This window comes from Bos indicus x Bos taurus, chromosome 24, assembly GCF_003369695.1.
Source record: "Bos indicus x Bos taurus breed Angus x Brahman F1 hybrid chromosome 24, Bos_hybrid_MaternalHap_v2.0, whole genome shotgun sequence".
In the NCBI taxonomy this organism is placed as follows: domain Eukaryota; kingdom Metazoa; phylum Chordata; class Mammalia; order Artiodactyla; family Bovidae; genus Bos; species Bos indicus x Bos taurus.
Window position 1 is genome coordinate 32,584,064 of NC_040099.1, and position 22,942 is coordinate 32,607,005.

General features: G+C 42.1%; 1 protein-coding gene and 1 non-coding gene across 10 annotated transcripts in view; one reads left to right on the top strand and one right to left on the bottom strand.

Moving 5' to 3' along the window:
* The window catches only part of OSBPL1A (oxysterol binding protein like 1A), a 230,192-nt gene that overhangs the window by 106,548 nt on the left and 100,702 nt on the right, over positions 1 to 22,942 (top strand). The window contains exon 1 of one of the 9 annotated variants that reach the window (XM_027526168.1): positions 1,787 to 2,159. The exons of 7 other annotated variants lie outside the window; for them this stretch is intronic. In XM_027526168.1, coding sequence (XP_027381969.1) covers positions 1,832 to 2,159 — 328 coding nt within the window. In that variant the 5' untranslated portion in view covers positions 1,787 to 1,831. Of the gene's footprint in view, positions 1 to 1,786; positions 2,313 to 22,942 lie in introns of those variants that run through there. One more of the 9 variants, XM_027526170.1, reaches the window with a different exon arrangement.
* On the bottom strand, positions 19,559 to 19,631 carry TRNAC-GCA. The gene has a single exon. It is a non-coding gene; the product is annotated as a tRNA-Cys (tRNA).

Here is a 22,942-nt window from a genome sequence, read left to right on the forward strand (position 1 = left end):
TCCCTACCACTCCCTGATTCCAGGTTTGTTTTTTTTTTTGTTTTTTTTAATCTATCTTCTTTCCTTTTATTGGTGGCATCTGTCTCCATCTTGCTTCAAAAACAGCTACTCTCTTCTGAATTCTCCCTTATAGCTTCTAGCTCCCTGCATCCCTTTCCAGATCCATTTTTGGAAATGTGATACCGTCTGTTTCTACTTTTTTTTTTTATTGCTCAGCTGGTCCACCAAGCCTGTTCTTGCCAGTATCTCCTTGTTGCTAAATCAGAGACACCTTTAAATTATCTTGCTTGTCCTTTGAAGGATCTGCCATTGACTGCTGCTTGCCTTTTGGAATGCTTCTCTGTGAAGTCCATGGTGCCTGCCTCTTCTGGCATTTCTTTTCTATATAGCCACTCCTCCCCAGTTTTCTTCTGAAGCATCTTTCTTCTGCCTGTGCTTTGCATGTTGGTAGTCCCTAGGTTTCCGGGGTGACCTTCTCACTCAGTATTCTCCATGGATGATCTCACCCATTCCTTCAACCCAGCAATCCATGATGATTAAGATATCTCCGTCTTGGATCTCCTGAGCTATGAACCAGTATATCCAGATGCCTTTTGGACATTTACGTATGGATACATCAGAGGCGTTTCAAAACCAAGTGTCTAAAACTGAGTTGTGGATCAACCCAAAGTTACCTACTGGGTAACTCAAGCTGGAAACCTGGGAGGTGTTTTCTTTATTCTTTATTTTATACTTAATGCACAAGTAGAGAGGATAGGCTTTTGGGTCAGACCAATCAGGACCTAAAATCTGGACTCTGAGCAAATTAATGTGTTTGGGAGTTACATTTCTAAATCTGAAAATGAGGATACAAATGAGTTGTTTTATGTGAAGCTCCTCAGTACAGTGCCTGGCACATTTTAGGTGCTCTGTAAAGTGCCTTCTGAAACAAAGTAGCCTTTATTATTGTTCATTGTTTCCTCTTGCTGCCTAGTACTACTTTTGTAAACTGAATTCATTCTCTAATTCTTAGGGCCTTGGGAGAAAGAATCTGTAGCAAGGTCTCCTCTTTATTGCCAAATGTGACTTTTCAAAATATGGTAATATTTAGTGACCAATTTAGAATGGGAAGAAAAAATAGAAAACTGACTTTTCAAAGACACTGTGAAACCTCACTGACATTAATTCCCCCTTTTCCAAGTGTGGCCTTGTCTCGTTTTTCACACATTTCCCATCTCTAGTGCAAGTTCACTGCTAGAAGAGTGAACTTAAAGTGCCCTAGGATCTTGTCAACAAAATATTTAATTTTGTTCAGTATTTCTCTGCTTCCCAAAGTGAAGGACACATTTATATATCATAGAAAGGTTTAAAACTACCATTGGAACAAAAAGGTTTGTTTTTCTTCAACAGAGCCTCATAATTAACTAGGAATTTCATTAGCCTGAACATCCCACTGAAGTATAGCATTTACGTGGCGGGTCTGCTTGACCACTGCTCCTTCGTCCACCCTTTAAGCGTGGCCAGAATCTCAAACCATCTATTTCACGCGAGTACGTTTCATGTTAGTACGTTTCACTTTAGTAGGGTTAGTTACTGTTGTTTTCCTCATTGCTCAAAGGGGAGCCCAAGGAGTGCATACAAAAAATAAATAGGTGCACACTAGCTCAGGCTTTGCAGTTAACTCTTCAGTGTGAGCCTGAGTGTCAGTTACCTTCAAGTGGAAGACTGCAGAAGAGAGGATCCCTTTGCTTTCCTGGGGGCGGATTTAAAAGTTGCCAGGGCCGCGTCTACAGGACGGGCGGGGACACAGCGCCCGATCCAGGGCCGGGCCGGGTCGGGGGCGCCTCCGCGGATGCTCACCGAGCGAGCGCGGGGTGCGGACCGCCTTCCCCGGAACCCTGGCCGGGCAGCTCCCGGGCCGCGCGCCGCTCCCGCCGCCCCCCGGCAGGTCCCTACCTGCGCCGCGGAGCGGGCGGGCGGGCGGAGGGGCGGGGAGGAGGGACGGACGACGCCAGCCGCCGCGGAGCCGCCCGCCGCAGGCCATTCGCCGGCTGTAGCCCCGGAGGGCGGCGGTGCGGCCGAGGGGCCAGCGCGGACCTCGGGCGGCCCGGGCGCTAGTCCTGGGCCGCGCCTCTCTCCCTGCTCGACCTCGCCGGGAGCCGGGGGCGGGCCGCGCGAAGGTGACTTAGAGAGACCTTGCGGTGCCGCCCTGGGTCGCGCCTCCCAGCTGGGCTGGAGGGGAGGCGGAGGGACAGGCCGAGCGCATTCGTGCGAGAGCTGCGAGCTGCGCTGGGCGGAGCGCGCCGCCGGGGGCAGCCCCGACCCCGGCCCAGGTGGGTGGGCGAGTGCCGGCGCCCGGGCGGCCTCGCTCCGGGGCGCCGGGGAGGGGGCGGCCGGGCGGGATCGGGGGCTGTGAGTGGGTCCGAGGAGAGTTGGACGCGAGCGTACGGAGCGCGGCCGCTGGCGCCTGGGGAGGGGTGTGCGGAGCCGGGGACCCTGTCCGCCCGGCCGCGGTGGGTTTGCAGTGGCTCCTGCGGGAAGAGCCGCTGGGGTCAGGGGTGGAGGGGGGGACTGTAGTGGAAGCCCCTTAAACGGGTATTTTTCTCGGCTCAGTATTGGTAGTAGGTCAAGTAGGGCCGGAGTGGGAGGAGTAAGACAGTGAAAGACATTGTTGTCCTAAATAACCTTTTCCAAGTTAGTGATTTTTTCGTTTGTCTCTGCCTTGGCTGACATTGAGATGAACTTAACCGTACGCTGTTCAGAGGCTGCTAAAATTCCCCGAAAAAAAACGGAGGAGGGGGAAATGCTGGAGTGGATTGAGAAGAGAAAGGGAAATCATACTGGGGTTGGGGAGCGGAGAAGTGGCTTTTAACTTTGTTTTGATTAGCGATTTTTGATTACTCATAGGCTTTCTTTGTAGCCTAAACCAGTGGAGTCACGTTCTGCAGCATTCATCGCATGTGGCTAGTTGTTTTGTGTTTTCTGTTGTGCGGGGTTTGTTTTTTTTTTTTTTTTCTTTTTTCTTCCTGGATTTGGAGGGAGGGTGGTACTGGGGAAGATGCCAGAGAAGAGCTTCTGCAGCTTTTGAGAGTTATTAAAGCTATTAAAAGTTTCTTAATTTTAATCGGGTTCAAAGACAGAACGAAGGCATATCATTTAGAAGACATAGCATTGCTTAGCAGGAATCTTTTGCAGAAGGGAAAAATGCTTGAAATGCGTGTTGGTGGAGTAATGTGTAGGCTAGAATCTGGAGATCTAAATATAAATTTCCTTTTCAGTTTGAGGACACATCAGAGTTAATCTCCGGGCCAAATAATGTTTGATTTTGACCCGGAAGCTGTTGACTTTGGCAAGTTAGCTCAGCTTCAATTGAGTAGATATTTAATCTGATCGTGAAGACCTGAGAGCTATTTTAGCCTTTGTCACAGTGCGGCTTTTACTAGATTGGGGGCCTAATGGGATTTGTATCACTGTGAATATAATGGCAGAACTCTAGGCTTCCCTCTGTAGAAGCTCTTTAAACGTTAATTTCAGGGGATTTCTGTAATGGTGAAAGTGGCCCACATAATCTCCCTTCCCTTAGTTGTCTACTGTGCATAATGGGGGGGGGGGATTAAAAAGTTTATTAGGTTTTCCATATTAAAAGCAAATGCATCTACTGATAATCAAGGTACTATATAAGTACAGTTCAAGCACATTTTAAATATTGTACATAATTTGCAAGATAATTGTGCAGCATCCTATTTTAAGCTCTAGAGTTTTTTACTTTGTTATTTACATTTTCTTAAAAAGGACTGTGAATTGTGATTACGTAGTTATGATTGTTTATCAACTCCACGAAGATTGTAAGGCAACTTCTAATTCCTTTAAAAAGTAGAAGTTTAGAATTTTTATTCAGTCTACATTATTCCTGGATTTTTAGCTTGTTGTGTATACAATCCAGAAGTATACTGATGCAAACTAATCTTAGAAGCAGCTGGGACATAATTAAATGCCAAGTTTATGTACCCTTAAGCTGGTTTTCATTTTGATAACTTTTGTGAACTTTTTGAACAGAAATACATCAGGTTTCTATTAGTGTGAAGTGTGTGGTTTGTGTGTACTAGCCTTGCGATGCTTGGTGTGATCAAGACTTACCCTGATGTGTTTTTGTATCTCATAACCTGCAGACAGTTCTGTTTGTGTTGTTTGCTGCCATTTTCTTATCAGAGGATGTGCGGTGCCCAACTTCTACTCTAGCTAAAGAATTTTGAATGAGTTATAGGTATACATAATTTTCCTCTCATTTTTAACTTCAGAGTGTTAAAGATATAACCCCTGTACATCTTTCTAATGATCCACGATGGACTTGATATCTGTTACTTTATGCAAAATCTTCTCTTTAGTTCAGTAAGTATCTACAGAATGTTTACCTTACCAGATACTGCTGTACCAGTCTGTCTCCATAAAACTTAAGAGATTACTGCAAGAGCCAGATGACTGGGCTCTTAGAAGAAAGCACAACATATCCAGTGGAAGAGAAAGGGATGAATTCCAGCAAACAGTTCATTAAGACTGGAACAGAGGGGGATAAGTAAAGAGAAGTCAAGGCTAGATGAATAGAAGCAGAGTCTTCTTGAAAAACTCTGTTAAACATACCTGAAGACTTTGGATCATTTGGGGCAGTTAGAATCACTGAAAGAGTTTAATCAGGGGAGAGATTTAATCAGATTTGTTCCTTATGAGAAGGATTAGAGGGCAGGCCTGAAAGCAGGGCGGCCAGGTGCAGAAACTCAAGAGAGAGATAATCAGAGTCTGAGCCCAGCTGGTGGCTGTGGAAAAGAAGATACAGAGCAGAGAGAAGGAGGAGACTTTGAGATAAACAAGATGACTAGGAGCCGATCATAGATTGGATAAAAGGAATGAAGCAGGTGGAGTCACATAACCTTAGTCTCAGGGCGTAAGTTGTGGGCTAGGAGGAGTCTGACGTAGAGGGTAAAGGGGAGGATGAGTTCACCTTTGAACACGCTGACATGCAAATAAGATCCTCCTGACTAGTCCAGGAAAAACTTGGGAATCTTTAGATTGGGAGTCACCTGGGTTTTACATGGTGATCCAGGCTGAAGAAGTAAACATCACTTAGGAGAAGTGTCCCTTGAAATCAAAGGATTGAATTCTACCTCTGGAAGAGAGCCAGTGGAACGGACTGAGGAAAAGCAGCCTGAGAAGGCAGAGTCTTGACCAGGGAGCCCAGAGGACAGGAGGCGAGGAAACAACTCAAACTCATCTGTTAGATTTGGTAGCCAGGTGTCTTTGATGAGGGAAGTGTTCAAAGCAGGAGAGCATGAAGCCTGGCTGCAGTGAGCAGAGGATTGAGCGGGGAGTACAAAGTAAAAATGATGAAGATAGACTGGGATTCAGTCTCTGTAGACAGTCTGTGGATAATTACACTTTTGTTCCTTTCTTTCAGTCCTTCACCTCATATATTTTTCTTCTTGCTGCCCTGGTAGGGCCTTCTAGACAATGTTGAAATAGAAGCCCAGATGGTAGGAATCTTTGTTCGTGCGTGGTAAGTTTTTTTGGCCTCAAGGCATGTGGGATTGAACCTGTGTCTCCTACGTTGGAAGCGCAGAGTCGTCAGCACTGGACCACCAGGAAAGCCCCTGCCCCTAGTGTTTAAAAGGAATCTAATGATTGCCTGTTAAAATATTTGGTGCATACCATTTATAAGGTAAATGAAGTTCCCTCTCATTCTTACATTGCTGAGGGTTTTTTAAATCATGAAAGGGTGTTAAACTTACCAAATGTTCATTTGTCAAGAGAATCATGAGGTTTTTCTTTTATTTGTTAAGGTGGCAAGTTCTATTTTTAGATTCTTTTTAGTGATAAACCATCCTCGTGTACCTGGAATAAACTTAATCTGGTCAAAATGTATTATTTTCAACATTAGCCTCAAGTTCATTTCTTTCGGTTTTTAGCATCTGTTTATAAGTGAGATTGGTCTGTAGTTTTCCTTTTTTGTTCTGTCCTCATCGGGGTTTAATATCAAGGTTACACTGGCCTCATATAATGAGTTCAGGAGTGTTCCGGTTTGCTGTTCTCTGAAAGAGTTGTATAAAATTGAAATGGTCAATTCTTTTAAAATTTAGTGGAATTTTCTTATAAAACCAACTTTGTGAATTTTTTGACTGCTAATTAAATATATTTAATGGTTATAGTGCTATTTTAGTTTTCTTTTTCTCTTTGGGTCAATTTTGACGCATTATATATTTCAAGGAATTTTACCTTTTCCATTTAGGTTTTGAAATATGTTGTTGTAAGGAAGTTCTTAATATCCTTTTATTGTCTTTTTCACCTATGTTTGTTATGTGATTATATATTCCCTTTTCTAATCTTTTCCCATTTTTTCTAATATTTGGCCATTTCCAAATGAATTTTTCTCTTTGTAAGCTCAGACTCATTAAGGCTTTGATTATATTTCAAAGAAATATCTAGCTTTTATCGAGTTCATCTTTTTCTTTTAAATTTCTGTAGTTATCTCTATCTTTTATTCTTGAGTATCTATACATTTATTCTGTCTCCTTAAAGTGGATGTGTTCAAAATTCTTTTCCAGATTTTAAGTTGTATGTTTAATTCTAGTGTTTTCTAATTTAGTGAATATATCACGGTTAGCTTTATCCATTATTTTGATTATTTTGTGGACTTGAATGAAATATTTCCTAGACTTCATCATTCCAGATGAAGGGCTGCTAATGTATGTAGAGTTTAGTCGCTGAGTCGTAGCTGACTCTCTTGCCACCCCGTGGACTGTAGGTGCCAGGCTTTTCTGTCCATGGGATTCCCCAGGCAAGAATGCTAAAGTGGGTTGCCATTTCCTCCTCCAGGGAATCTTCCTGACAGGGATCGAACCGCATCTCCTGCATTGGTAGGTGGATTCTTTACTGTTGAGTCACCAGGGAAACCTATATGTAGAATAACACCCTCCTAATATTTAAAATACCTGAAACTTCTGGAAGGTTTTGGTGACTTAGTTTTTTTTTTCTCTTATCCAACTTTCCTTGTTTTCATTGCTTGGCATTTCTGTCCATTTCTCTTCCCCACCTCATTGGTCACTTTCTTTCTCTTTCCCTCTCACCCCCCCTTTTGTATCCCTAGATACTTTATGCAGTGGAAGAAGGATGACCGTCTTCCCTTCCCCTCTTCCCTGCTTTTTTCTTCTGTCTCCCGAGCTTTCTACCCTCTGACCCCCACCCCACCTCCATACCTGGAGAATTCTTCCATTAACTGCTTCCACATAGTCTGTCTTGTTCCTTCCTTCTTAGAACCCTGGCTGCAGTGCAAAGGAGGAAGATGCCAGTAACTTGGGTCTAATTTCCTTTAGATGCTCAAAGGTTCATCATTCTGTATGTCATGATTTTTATTATTCCTTAGGCAGTTCAACTGACAGCAAGGTTAGGGAGAGGATAGGGTAGGCCTAGGGAGGTGGCCTAGATAGTGGAGTATGAGCTGCTGTTACTTAGAGTCCTGAAATGTGGTCTCCAGTGTTAGTGACTCAGGACCTCACATTCCTCCTGTGTAACAGGGTTATTGACATAGATGCCTTCTCTCTACTTCATGAGTTAGTGCGAGACTCAAATAAGATAAGCATAAACCCGTCGGTCCTATGTAAGAGAGCCTTCTCATGCTTATTTTTCAGAAAAATGTCTTGAAAGGATTTTGTGCTCAATTCAGGGACAGAGAAGTGGCATAAAAGTGGTTTGTGGCCTGGGGTGTTAGATCAGAGAAAGGAGCTGTGCTCAGCGATCCAGCAGGATTCATAGGGAGGCCATCGTCCTCTGGGGCGGGGAGCTCACAGCCTCCCTGGCTGGAGACACAGGCACGCTGTTACATGTGGCAGCCGGATCCTAAACTGCATCGATACCATCTGTTCCTTTACCTGTGGTTTTATTTGATGCATTCAGGACACTGTGCCTTTGTGAGGCACTTGAGAAATCACCCTGCACTGAAAATGTTGATATGAGGGAGATTTTGTTGTTCCAGGGTCTAAACAACTGCATTACAAATGAAGTTTGGGGATATAATTCTCCTTAATAAAATTTCTTAGAAATGATTTAAACTTTCAGTATTTTCTTCACTTATTTTTGTTACTTTATTTTGTGTTATGGATGAATTGTTTAAAATCACCAGTCAGTAGGCTCAGTCTTAGATTGTAGAGTGTCTCCTTTGGTGCTGTTAAGGTTTTATTGCGGGCTAAGGAAGACTCTTGAGAGTCTCTTGGACTGCAAAGAGATCCAACCAGTCCATTCTAAAGGAGATCAGCCCTGGGTGTTCTTTGGAAGGAATGATGCTAAAGCTCAAACTCCAGTACTTTGGCCACATCATGTGAAGAGTTGACTCATTGGAAAAGACTCTGATGCTAGGAGGGATTGGGGGCAGGAGGAAAAGGGGATGACAGAGGATGAGATGGCTGGATGGCATCACCGACTTGATGGACGTGAGTTTGAGTGAACTCTGGGAGATGGTGATGGACAGGGAGGCCTGGCGTGCTGTGATTCATGGGGTTGCAAAGAGTCGGACACGACTGAGCGACTGAACTGAACTGAAGGTAGATCCCAAGCTTCCCAGGTGGCTCAGTGGTAAAGAATCCACCTGCCAAGCAGGAGACTCTGGTTTGATCCCTGGGTCAGGGAGATTCTCTGGACTAGGAAATGGCAACCCACTCCAGTATTCTTGCCTGGGAATTCCATGGACAGAGGAGCCTGGTAGGCAACTGTCCTTGGGGTTGCAAAGAGTTGGACACAACTTAGAGACTAAGCAACCACAAAGGTAGATGGGAGTGTACAACGGAGAGAAAAGTAAAGACACCTCTTCCACTGTGATGCCTCCAAACAACAGAGTTTGAAATAACTGATACGGTCGATCTCTTCTTCATTTTTACAGATGAGAGTAGGGTCTGGGGAGAGGGCTTGATACCTCCCCGAGTTTGTGTAGTTAGAAGGGGCTACTCTTAGAGCCAGAACCAGGAATCTGCTTCTAATTGCTATGCTGAAGAACAAGCTACTATATCACACACAGCTTGAATTAGGAAAATTCATCCGTTATAGAGAAGACAGTTCACCTTGTTTCGAAGCTGAACTGGCCATTTATAAGCTAATTTCTCAGCTCGACAAAAGGATAACAATTTTAAAAATAAGCAGATGGCCAAGAATATTGCAGTGTCTTCACATTTTGCACAGAATAGCTGTATTCCAGGTCTTCAACAGGAAACACTATCTTTTTGTGAACATTTTGCTTGTTGTAGAGATCACATTTTTTGGAATACATAGAATTTATCCATGTCTCTAGATATTCTAAATTTCATCCTAAAATTAAACGAGACTATCAGAATGCTACAGCCTGGGTTATATTTTCTTGATTTTCTGAAAAATGTCCCTCACTGAATTTTAAGTTGCAATTACACCTTTGATTTCTATTGAGGAGGCATTTTAAGAGCTGAAAGTGGCATTATTGGTTATTCTGCAAATACTCTTAATCCCCTTATATATTACACTGAATGAGAAATTAGAGTCAAGGGCAAAGAGGGAATTTGTTTTCCCTGAAGAACCAGTTTTTTTGTTTTTTTTTTTTTCCTTGTGGATAATTAAAAGGGCATAATTGTATTTCACTTTCTGTTGTGGCCTTAAGAGAATTCAGCCCCAGGTTTGTGACTTGTCCGCGGTGTCTGTGTAGACGCCATTGCTTGTAGGTCCTACCCTAATCTGCGCCTGAAGTCATTCTGTTTTCATGGTTCAGAAGTCACAGATTACAGCATTCTCTTGTGAACCAACTGGATGTGGCTGGGCCTCAGAGTGCATTCAGATACCATGATGGTAATTTGAGTATTTTTCTGCAAGTAGTAAATTCTAAGTAAATAGTTGTTAAAATGTTTGGAATAGATTTGTACTTAATAACTGTGGTTTTATCTTATGTGAAGAACATACACATTTTGATATTTAGTTGACTTTGTAATAGATCATTGCAAGAACCCAATTTACACTGTATAATGGATGTTACAATGGGAGCCTTTTTTTTCTCATGTTAATGCAAATCAAACTAACTTTATATTTTTTATTTGCAGAAAAAGGTTTAATTATTTTTATTTGTTGTAAAATTCACATAGCATCAAATTTACCATATTAACCGTTTATAAGTGTATAATTCAGTGGCATTGAAGTACATTCATACTGTGGCGTAACCATCACCACCATCTATCTCCAAAACTCTTTTCATCTTCCTAAACTGAAGATCTAGATCCATCAAACAATAACTCATCATTCTCCTCTCCTCCCAGCCCTTGGAAATCATTATTCTACTTTTTTGTCTCTGAATTTGACTACTTTAGGAGTCTCATATAAGTGGAGTCATACATTATTTGTCTTTTTTTAACTGGCTTATCTCAGCATAATTCCTTAAAGGTCCATCCATGTTATAGCTTGTGTTAAAATGTCCTTTTTTTTTTTAAGGCTGAATAATACTGCATCGTATGTAAATATACCACATTTTGTTTATCCACGCATCCATCAGTATTGCATTTGGGTTGATTCAGCCTTTTGGCTGTTGTGAATAATGCTCCTGTGAACATGAGTGTACAAATATCTCTTTGTGTCTTTGCATTGAATTCTTTTCCGTGTATACTCAGAAGTGGAATTGCTGAATCATGTGGTCTTTCTGTTATTTAGTTTTTGAGGACTTACCATACTGATTTCCATAGTGGCTGTACCGTTTTCCATTCCTACCAACAGTGTGCAAGGGTTCTAATTTCTCTGCATCTTCACCAACACTTTTTCTTTTCTGGGTTTTGTTTTTGTTCTTATGGTAGCCATCCTATTGGGTTAAAAAAAGAATTTTTTATAAGTGGAGTTAATCCTGTTTTCCATCCACATATTAACCCTATGGTTGCCAGACTCTCTCTTCTTACATTGGTTCATAATTGACCTTCAGAGCAGTAGGCTTCCTCTTGTCAAACCATTCAGAAGTTGCCCTGGCTGACGTGTGGTGAAGGATGCACACTCTCAATTCTCCTTAGTCCCTTCTTTTTCCTCCAGCCAGTAAAAAACAGCCACACAAACCACAGATGATTCTTAAGGTTTCCATGGACTTTAGACTTTTGGTTTAAGTCCATGTATGTGTATTCTTCTTTAATACTATCTTTCTGTACTTTAGATACTAAATGTTGATTTGTATTTTGAAAGATAATTGCTCAGTTGAAAAGAATTATGTTTGCATAGGAAAATGAAAGCGAAGATATGTTTGAATCATGGAAGATATAAAGGATGAGACAAGGAAACTGAAACACAGTTGACCCTTGAACACTGTGGGTTTAAATTGCATGGATTCACTTACATGCCATTATTTTCTAATAGAAAATACTACAGTACTACATGGTCTGTAGTTGGTAGAATCGGCAGATGTGAAAGAATCTTGGATATGGGAAGAGGATTATAAGTAACAGTGGATTAACCCCTGCATTGTGCAAGGATCAGCTGTACTTGAGAAAAGTCAGGCCTACCTTCAGTTGTGCAAGGGAAGTAATCAAATAAATGTAATCAAGTAACGTGTTAGTCAAGACCAGAGCATGATAATTCTAAAGTGTTAGAATTGGACTGGGAATTTAACATATTCTGTAGTGAAATTATTATTATTTAATCTTTAGTCATATTTAGGAGTACAGAATTTCTATAAACTCTGAATATTTTAAAAATAAGATGGAAACTTGGGAAAACGTAACCACAAAATTATAAAAAGGGATCTTAGAGGCTATATAATTTTCCTCCCTTTGCAAGAATCTTATCTCCAACTTCCTGCTAGCGAGAGGTACTTTTTTTACATGCTGTGTAAACACTGCCATTGATGGGCATACAGGTGGTGGGTGCCGGTGGTTACAGGCTTGGAGCCTCAGTCAAACAGACCTGGGTTTGAGCCCGGGCTCCATCATTTACTGGTTCTGCAGTCCTTGGCGGGTCATGTCATCTCAGTGAGCTTGAGTTGCCTCATAATTAATGAAACCTACTTCATAGGATTGTGGGAGGGTCACATGAGGTGGCGCACCAAGTATTTACTGCCACAGCATCTGACGCATGGAAGACATACCTGGATGTCAGCTCCTGCTCTTCCAGGTGCTGCTACTGCTGTTACACATGGATAATCTTCTAGGGCCCCCCATTCCACTGTAGGAAAATGATGAATACTAGAAAGTTAAAAAATTAAGATGAGGTTTTTCTTTTCTCCTTTCCTTTTTAATTCATGATTTCAAATCTGCTCTGCGACTTTTTCACAGAAAAGTAAAAGGAACTCTTTGTCGTCGTTCAGGCGCTCCATTGTGTCTGACTCTTCGCGACCCCATGGACTGAAGCCCGCCAGGCTCCTCTGTCCATGGAATTTTCTAGGCAAGAGTACTGGAGCTGGTTACCGTTTCCTACTCCAGGGGGATCTTCCTGACCTAGGGATCGAAACCTAGTCTCCTGCAGTCTCCTTAGAGATTCTTTACCTCTGAGCCACCAGGGAACTACTGAAAAGGAACTACTTCTCTTGACCATTCCTCTGGTATTTGGAGCATCCTGTAAATTCCTCCTTTCCCCAAGCCAGACATCTCCAAGTTCCTTCCGCAGTTACTCGTGTGTCAGCCTTTCCAGACCCTTCCTTCTTACTCTTCACAGAGCCCCTGCGGGTATTGTCTTGAAAACATGTCCCCCAGAAATGAGCCTGGCACGAGTCCCGTATGATGCCCTGTGGGGTGAGGCTGCCTCTCCGGCCTCTCCTTTGCTTCCCTCTCACCCAGCTCACTTTGTTCAGAGGACGGTGGCCTCCTGTTGTGCCACAGACTCACTGGTGAGCCCCTTCCTCCCTTGGAACTTCTGCTCCTCCCCTTCCGGAGCACTCTTCCCTGACACCTGCCTGCCTCGCCCTCACCCGGGTCGGCCTTCAGTCCAGTGGCGCCTGCCCGGGTGAGTCCTCTGGACACCCTGGCTCCCAGGGCTCCCTTCCCCCTCGCACCTTTATTTTTGTCCTTAGCGTTTCCACCGCTTAACACACCGTGTGTTTCCCGCCTTCACCTGTTTCTCTCCCCACGGTAGACCGGAAGCCGTGTGCGCGCAGGTATTTTTGTCCGCTGCGTTCCCTGCTGACGCCCGCAGCCTGGAATGCCCGGCATGGTGTAGGCGGCGGATGAGTGTCTGTGGCCTGACAGCACAGTGCGAGCGAGGATCGACTTCCCTCTCCTTAGAAGCCAGATCGTACTCTGCTGGGAAGGGGTGCTTGGGCGCCACTGGTTCAGTCATGGCTTACTTTTTCTTTTGGGAAAAAAAAAAAAAAAATTCAAAAGATTTAAGTGCACTTGAAGTAGGAAAAATTAGAATCCATGTTCATTGTCGCCAGACTTTGAAAATTTTTCCAGTCACTTTGATTGCTTAATCAACATTTTATATAGAATCTTATTTGCTCATAAGGTTTTTGTTTTGCAAAAATCAATATCGGTCATTAAAACAAGAATATGTATTCTTTAACTGTTACTTAACAGACCTTTCCAAGTAGTGGGCTTAAGAGTCATGATGTTTTCAACCCTTCGACTGGCTGGAACCCTACGCCAGGTGCTTGGTCTCTGCTGCGTGTCAGGACTTGCAAAACTTGGGAAGCACTGCTTTAAGACACTTGATTCATTAAACACAAGTTGTTTGTTTTTAATTGGAGGATAATTGCTTTACAATATTGTGTTCGTTTCTGCCATACATTAGCATAAATCAGCCATAGGTGCCCCCTGGCTCTTGAACCTCCCATCCCATCCCTCTCCTCTAGATTGTCACAGAGCACAGGTTTGAGCTCCCTGAGTCATACAGCACATTCCCACTGGCTATCTACTTAACTCATTATTGACTGGGGGACTTTTGCAGAAACTGACCCCTGTGGCTGGCGATTTGTTTTGTAAATGAATATTGAATGATCTCCAGACAATAAAGTCTGTGTAACAAAAGACATATTGTAAGTAATAACATCTCTGGTCAGTAATGTGTTAAAACGTTTTCTTCAGATAGAGTTAAAACCTATTTAGTTATGATTCCGATGTATCATCCCCTCGACCCCCAGTTTGAGAACCATGAAAACTACTCATCAAAACAGAATAAACCATCAAAATTCTGTGGACTTAATGGTGTTCAACATGTATGTTAGAAAGGTGTTTCCGGAGACAGAGCTGAAGGCATTAGAAACAGGGAGTCAGCGATGGTGGCAGGGCTGTGCAGTGGATTAGTCCTCAGCAGTGAAAAAGACAGAACTGCTCATGCTTGCAGCAGCATGAATGAATCTGAAATTCTACTGAGCGAAAGAAGCCAGACCCAAGGAGTACACTGTGCATAATTCCATTTATTTGAAGTTCAAGAGCAGACAACTCTATCGCCTGAGTTAGAGAAATCAGAGCAGTGGTTGCCAGAGCTGGACCTGGGAAGAACAGGGAGGGTGACTGTAAAGGAGGGCAGGGACCCCAGGGAAGGAGCAAAGAGAAATGGTCTATATCTTCATAGTGGGGCTGGTTACATAGGGTATTCGTTTGTGACTATTCACTGAACTGTGCATTTAAAATTTGATTTTTCATTGCATGTAAGTAATCTCTCAAAGTTCATTTAAAAAATTAAGAGTCAATAGGGTGTTTCTTCTGCTATTTATAACTTTTTCTGTTTTCATCAACAGAACTTGCAACTACAGAGCCCTGGAATAAGATCTGACAATAAGATCTGTTTAGATTAGGATTTAACTTCTTTGCTTTTAAAAATGATTGTTTACCTCTAGTGGCATATCTCTAAAAAGAGAAATGCATTTCAAGGATACATAAGATATATAAATCTGTGGTGAGTGATTATATAAGAGTAAGCTATTTTTAGGTAGAAGCTTTGCAGCCATGGTGAGGCAAGAGTGTGCTTAACAGAATCTCAGATTGGGTTCCTATAGTAGATGGCTAAGAGAGCCTTGCACACTGCACTATTGGAGAATACTTTATAAGTAAGCATCATTTTGTATTTGATGCAAATACAGATTTTTCATATTTGTGAATCTGATGCAAAAGTTTGCAAACATCACTTCATAAATAGACACATTTAAAGATATTTTGCTTATTGTGAAATTATGAGACACAAAAGACATAAAAAAATTCTGTAAAGTATAGGCAAGAATATAAACACTAGAACCTGACAACTACTGGCAGGAGGTTTTGATTGGTCTTGGTCCGTTCATTGGCAAATACATAAATAGAGTATACAATGCAGTTTAATATCCTTCATTGTCTTCAGTAGTATCAGAGTATTTTTCTTTGTCATACATATTCTTTGACAGTATATAAGAAATGTATTGTTTAAATTCCCATTGTCACTAAGTGAGCGGTCTTTTCACTATGCCCTTGCTAGATATGCTCAGTTTTTTAGCTGTATTGAGGTATAATTGACATACAATAAATTGCACACATTTAAAATGGAGTTTAGTGAGCTTTGATGCATGTTAACATTGTAAAACCATCATCATTTTCAGAATTAGGAATAATTCTGTTACTCACCAAAGTTTATTCCTGCCTTAGTAGTACCTCACCCTCTTTCCTGTCCACAGGCAGCTATTGGTTAGCTTTCTGTCACTGATTAATTAGTGCTCAGTAGGCATTTCCTAGAATTCTCCGTATGTGGAATCGTACCTTTGTGGGCATGGTAGAGGTTCAACTTCTTTAATTATTTGCAGATCCATCTGTGTTGTTGCTCAGGGCAATAGTTCATTCTTTTTTAGTGCTGAGTAGTGCTCCATTTTATGGATGTACCACAGTTTATTCACCTCTTGATGGACTTTTGAATTGTGTCCAGTTGTTGGCTCCCGCACATCTTTGTGTGGACATAGCCTTTCATATGTCTTAGGTGAATCAGATCAGATCAGATCAGTCGCTCAGTCGTGTCCGACTCTTTGCGACCCCATGAATCGCAGCACGCCAGGCCTCCCTGTCCATCATCAACTCCCAGAGTTCACTCAGACTCATGTCCATCGAGTCAGTGATGCCATCCAGCCATCTCATCCTCTGTCGTCCCCTACTCCTCTTGCCAGCCAATCCCTCCCAGCATCAGAGTCGCCTCCAATGAGTCAACTCTTCGCATGAGGTGGCCAAAGTATTGGAGTTTCAGCTTTAGCATCATTCCTTCCAAAGAAGTCCCAGGGCTGATCTCCTTCAGAATGGACTGGTTGGATCTCCTTGCAGTCCAACTCTCCAGAGTCTTCTCCAACACCACAGTTCAAAAGCATCAATTCTTCTGCACTCAGCCTTCTTCACAGTCCAACTCTCACATCCATACATGACCACAGGAAAAACCATAGCCTTGACTAGACAGACCTTTGTTGGCAAAGTAATGTCTCTGCTTTTCAATATGCTGTCTAGGTTGGTCATCACTTTCCTTCCAAGGAGTAAGCGTCTTTTAATTTCATGGCTGCAGTCACCATCTGTAGTGATTTTGGAGCCCAGAAAAATAAAGTCTGACACTGTTTCCACTGTTTCCCCATCTATTTCCCATGAAGTGATGGGACCGGATGCCATGATCTACGTTTTCTGAATGTTGAGCTTTAAGCCAACTTTTTCACTCTCCATTTTCACCTTCATCAAGAGGCTTTTTAGTTCTTTATTTTCTGCCATAAGGGTGGTGTCATCTGCATATCTGAGGTTATTGATATTTCTCCTGGCAATCTTGATTCCAGCTTGTGTTTCTTCCAGTCCAGCATTTCTCATGATGTACTCTGCATATAAGTTAAATAAACAGGGTGACAATATACAGCCTTGACATACTCCTTTTCCTATTTGGACCCAGTCTGTTATTCCATGTCCAGTTCTAACTGTTGCTTCCTGACCTGCATACAGATTTCTCAAGAGGCAGGTCAGGTGGTCTAGTATTCCCATCTCTTTCAGAATTTTCCACAGTTTCTTGTGATCCACACAGTCAAAGGCTTTGGCATAGTCAATAAAGCAGAAATAGATGTTTTTCTGGAACTCTCTTGCTTTTTCCATGATCCAGTGGATATTGGCAATTTGATCTCTGGTTCCTCTGCCTTTTCTAAAACCAGCTTGAACATCAGGAAGTTCACGGTTCACATATTGCTGAAGCCTGGCTTGGAGAATTTTGAGCATTACTTTACTAGCATGTGAGATGAGTGCAATTGTGCGGTAGTTTGAGCATTCTTTGGCATTGCCTTTCTTTGGGATTGGAACGAAAACTGACCTTTTCCAGACCTGTGGCCACGGCTGAGTTTTCCAAATTTGCTGGCATATTGAGTGCAGCACTTTCACAGCATCATCTTTCAGGATTTGGAATAGCTCAACTGGAATTCCATCACCTCCACTAGCTTTGTTCGTAGTGATGCTTTCTAAGGCCCACTTGACTTCACATTCCAGGATGTCTGGCTCTAGGTGAGTGATCACACCATCGTGATTATCTGGGTCGTGAAGATCTTTTTTGTACAGTTCTTCTGTGTATTCTTGCCATCTCTTCTTAATATCTTCTGCTTCTGTTAGGTCCATACCATTTCTGTCCTTTATCGAGCCCATCTTTGCATGAAATGTTCCCTTGGTATCTCTAATTTTCTTGAAGAGATCTCTAGTTTTTCCCATTCTGTTGTTTTCCTCTATTTCTTTGCATTGACTGTCACTCAAAACATTTTTATCACTTCAAAATAGAACCCTGGGGATGAGATGAGATGGGAAGAAGGGTGGGAGGGAGGTTCAAGAGGCAGGGAACATATGTATCCCTATGACTGATTCATGTTGCTGTATGGCAGAAACCAACACAACATTGTAAAGTAATCATTCTCCAATTAAAACAAAAACAAAAACCCTGTACCCATTAAGCAGTCACACGGTAAAGCGTCTACCTCCAATGAGGAGACCCGGGTTTGATCCCTGGGTCGGGAAGATCTCCTGGAGAAGGAAATGGCAACCCATTCCAGTATTCTTGCCTGGAAAATCCCATGGACGGAGGAGCCTGGTGGGCTACAGTCCAAGGGGTCGCAAAGAGCCCCATGCCCAGTCCTGCTCCCAGCCCATGAAAATGACTAATCTGTGTTTGTCTATGTGGATCTGCCAGTTTGGGGCCGTTCCTGGAAGTGAAATCATTCACGTGTGGCCTTTAGTGTTACTTCTCTAGCTGTTTTCGGGCATCATGTGCACTGTAGCGTGAATCAGGACTTTCTCACTCACGGTGGAATAGTTTTCCATTGTATGTCTGTAACACATCTTATTCCTTCATCCATTTATGGATATTTGAGTTGTTCTTACCTTTGGGCTATTGTGAATAGTGTTACTCTGAACATTTTGACACAAGTATTCGTTTGGACACATTTCAGTTCTTTCAAGTATATACCTAAGAGTGAAGTTTCTGGGTCATATGGTAATTCTGTGTTTAGCTTTTTCAAGGAACCACTGCAGTGTTTTCCACAGTATCTGCACCATCTTACGTTCCCACCAGCAGGGCACAGAGATTCTATTTTTCCACATCTTTGCTAACACTTACTTTCCTGGTGGGTGTAAAATGATACGTCATTGTTATGATTTGCATTCTTCTAATGACTAAAGATATTGAGCCTCTTCTGCTTGTTGGCTACTTGTATATGTTTGGAGAAAAGTCTGTTCAAGTTCTTTGCTCATTTTAAAATTGGGTTGTTGTGTAAAAACCTTTGGTCAAAATAACTGCTTCATCAGGATATTACATTTATATACATTTATATATATACACAATTTTTCCATAAAACATTTTTATTTAATTATTATTGAAAATATATCTTCTTTGATACATTTTTCCCTTAGAGGTTCATTTAAATAAAAAAACAAACCTAATTCTTGTAGTTCATTACTCTAACATGGTTTAGCCAAGACATGTTCAAAGCAGCTGTAATTTTCTATAGAGCAAATATCCAACACTAAATTGTTTTTCTAAATATCTTCAGCAGTTTTTTCTATCTTACAGCAGTATTTTCTGACATAGGAATATATCTGAATTTTTCATCACATTATCTTCTGTCTGCTGTTTTCTGTACTTTGAGAGTAAGTGTTTTCTTAAGTGATGTAGCTTTTTGTTTTTTCTATTAAAAACCATTAAAAGACTGCTAAATATTTGATTACATTTAGTGAAGAAATTTAAAGGCTAAAATTTCTGTATGTCTTATGATTGTAAGTAAACCTCCTCAGATCTTCAGCTGCTGGATGCTCAGATTGTAAATGGTGAGAAAAATGTCATGACTTCATGTGCTTATTAGTTTGTATCTCAAGACATAATGCATGCACATGTGCTCAGTCGCGTCTGACTCTTTGTGACCCTATAGACTGTAGCCCACTAAGCGGCTCTGTCCATGGGATTTCCCAGGTAAAAATACTGAGATAAGTTACCATTCCCTTCTTCAGGGCATCTTCCCGACCCAGGGATCAAAAGAAAGAAAGTGAAGTCGTTCAGTCATGGCCGACTATTTGCGGCCCCATGGACTGTAGCCCACCAGGCTCCTCCATCCATGGAATTTTCCAGGCAAGAGTACTGGAGTGGGTTGCCATTTCCTTCTCCAGGGGATCTTCCTGACCCAGGGATCGAACCTAGGTCTCCTGCATTGCAGGCAGACGCTTTACCGACTGAGCCACCAGGGAAGCCCAGGGATTGAACTGGGACTCTAACATCTCCTGCATTGGCAGGCAGGTTTTTTACCACAGTTGCTACCAATAACCCATGAATAGAGGGTGACCTGCACACATGCAGATTTCTAGGGGGGTGTGTGTGTATATATATATCTCTACATACATCCATATTTTATATGGTCTTCTGGAGAACTGGCTTATTGTCATCTGATTATATGTGCTCTGTTTTGTTTTTTAATCAGGGTAGCTGACAAAGAGCTCCTGCTGGCAGTAGAAGCCTTTGCTCTATTCTCTTTGCTCCTTTTGTTACCATCATCAGTATCATCTTCAGTCTGGAGTTCTTTTGGCATGGTCTTGATGCTATGGTTGTATTTTGTGAATTAACTATAAATCTAGATAATACAGTCCATAAGTCCTTATAACCACGCTCTTACGAAGTGCAGTGTGCATCACGATACCCTGAAAGCAGCCGCTTCGGTCAGCCTCTGAGTGGGGTCACCACTCTTCCCTGAAGTTACTGGGCATCCTGCACTTGACCCTTGACCAGGTGATCCATGGAGATGCATGTGATGGCACCGTTGTCAGTCTTGTCTATATCGTATTTGTATATGTAACATACATTCTAACATTTTTTACAAAAGTAAATATAAAAGACTTTCTAATATTTGTATGTCTCATGGATAAACACACTCCACTTTGGAGACTGTAAGGGAAAGCAAATAAAGAGCCATTAAAAAGGTTAAAAATAATGCTGAGTTTGCATTTTAAATAGGTGTACTGGGTAGGAGTGTGAAGCGGCTGTCTTTTCTCCTTCTGGACTAATAAATTATCCAAGGATTCACCAATCTCTTCTTCTGCTTTGTATCCCTAGCCCTACCTTGAAATAGAGTAGTACATGCCCAGCAAATATTTTTTAACTAAATTGGAATTCTCCTGAATTGGCAATTCTTCTTTGAAAATTAATTAATTTTTTGGCTGCACTGGTTCTTCCTTGCTGTGCACGGGCTTGCTCTGGTTGCCTCGAGTTAGGGCTACTCTTTAGTTGGGGTGTGCAGGCTTCTCACTGCGGTGGCTTCTCTTGTGGAGCACGGACTCTAGGTGCATGGGCTTCGGTAGTTGCAGCATGTGGGCTCAGTAGTTGTGGCTCGCAGACTTAAAGTTGCCTCATGAATATGGAATCTTCCTGGACCAGGGATTGAACCCACGTCCTCTGCATTGCAAGGCAGGTTCTTAACCACTGGACTACCAGCGAAGCCCCTAAACTGGCAGTTCTTATCCAGAAGTCACCTTAGAATACTTAGTGGTGCTTTTGAAAAAACACTACATGGCAGTTTCAAGTGTTGGGGGTTGTTCCAAATACCAAATTCTAGTTAGGAGGAAGGAAGCAGATAAGCAAGCAGAAAATAGGACTGTGCCCTTCCCTTTAAGGAGACCCGGTGAATTCCTTAAATTACTTCCATCTTGGCCAGAACTTAGTCATGTGGTCACAGCTGCCAGAAAGACTGAGCAATAGAGTTTAAGATGGTGTTCATTTTTGTTCAGTCGCTAAGCCGTGTTTGATTCTTTGTGACCCCATGGACTACAGCATGCCAAGCTTTCCTGACCTCCACTATCTCCTGGAGTTTGCTCAAACTCAAGTCCACTGAGTTGGTGATGCCATCCAACCATCTCATCCTCTGCTGCCACCTTCTTTTGCCCTCAGTCTTTCCCAGCATCAGGGTCTTTTCCAACAAGTTGGCTCTTTGCAGCAGGTGGCCAAAGAATTGGAGCTTCAGCAACAGCCCTTCCGATGAATATTCAGGGCTGATTTCCTTTAGGATTGACTGATATTGTTAATTAACCATGTTTCAACATAAAATAAAAAATTTTTTAAGAAGATGCAGGGCAGTGAGTTCAGTTAACAAAGTGGGTTTCTTACTAAGGAAGAAGAGGACACTAGATATTGGGAGAAATCACAGTACATGGACCTTGTTCATTTTTTAAGTCTTGAGGCAGTAGGTTGGAGCTGAAACTGGGCCTTCTGATAAAAAACCAAGCCAGCTCTACAGCTGCTCTAGGTACACTCTTCATAGCGGAGAATCTTAGCTCTAAGCAGGTTAGGAACAGAAGAGATCTTTAAAAAAAAGAAACCCTTCTCCTGGAGGGTGTGGTTGCAGTCAGGTTCCTAGTCTGTGTAACAATCTCACCATTTTATAGTGATGTCATTCCTGACAGGAGTCCAAGGGATGGTTTTATAACAAATGCTTTGCTGTGGTCCAGGCAGCTCTGCTTGCCCTCCCTCATCTGTCTGGCCCATCAGTGTAGTAACCCCATCTACCCAGAAATGTGAGACCCTCTGGCAGTCATGTATGGATGTGAAAGTTGGACCGTAAAGAAGACTGAGTACTGAAGAATTGATGCTTTCAAACTGTGGTACTCTAGAAGACTCTTAAGAGTCCCTTGGACTGCAAGGAGATCAAACCAGTCAATCCTAAAGGTAGTCAACCCTTGTACATTCATTGGAAGGATTGATACGGAAGCTCCAATACTTTGGCCTCCTTATGCAAAGAGCTGACTCATTGGAAAAGACCTTGATGCTGGGAAAGATTGAGGGCAAAAGAAGAGGGCAGCAGAGGATGAGATGGTTGGATGGCACCACTGACTTAGTGGACATGAGTTTGAGCAAACTCTGGGAGACAGTGAAGGACAGGGAAGCCTGGTGTGCTGCAGTCCATGGGGTTGCAAAGAATTGGACATGACTGAGCGACTGAACAACTGCTTCTAAGACTGTTGATTGTGAATTGCTGTCAACAGTGTTACTGGGTGTTTTGGTTATTGGCAATGCCATGGGTTGGAAAGCTTACAGGGTTCCAAGTTAAAAGATCTTGGTTTCAGTTTTTTATTCTTTTGCTAACCTTTGGCAAGTTACTTAAACTTTATGATCTTCAGTTTAAATATATATGCATTCCTCATACTGTTGTTAGGAAGATTTAATGAACTCTAACAGTGTGTAAAAGTGCCTTTTAAAAACTAAAATGCTCTGCGTGTACTTTATCAGTTGTTGACACAGTAACAGCCCTGTGTAAGCAGAACCATTGTTTACACAAATGCTTATGAAGTCCTTTTTTTTCTTTTTTTGGCTAGGTGAACTCTTATACTGAAGTTAAGAATACACAGATTTTAAGAGACATTTTTGCTCACTTAAATGACTGGTTCTGGAATAAACTGTGAAAAATAATACTTCTTAATACTGGTTAAAGAGATTTTATGATAAAAGTCATTTTGCATTTGGTCAGTCCCCATCTATTTCTCCTGGTACTGCACTCCTGAATTTTCTTCATTTT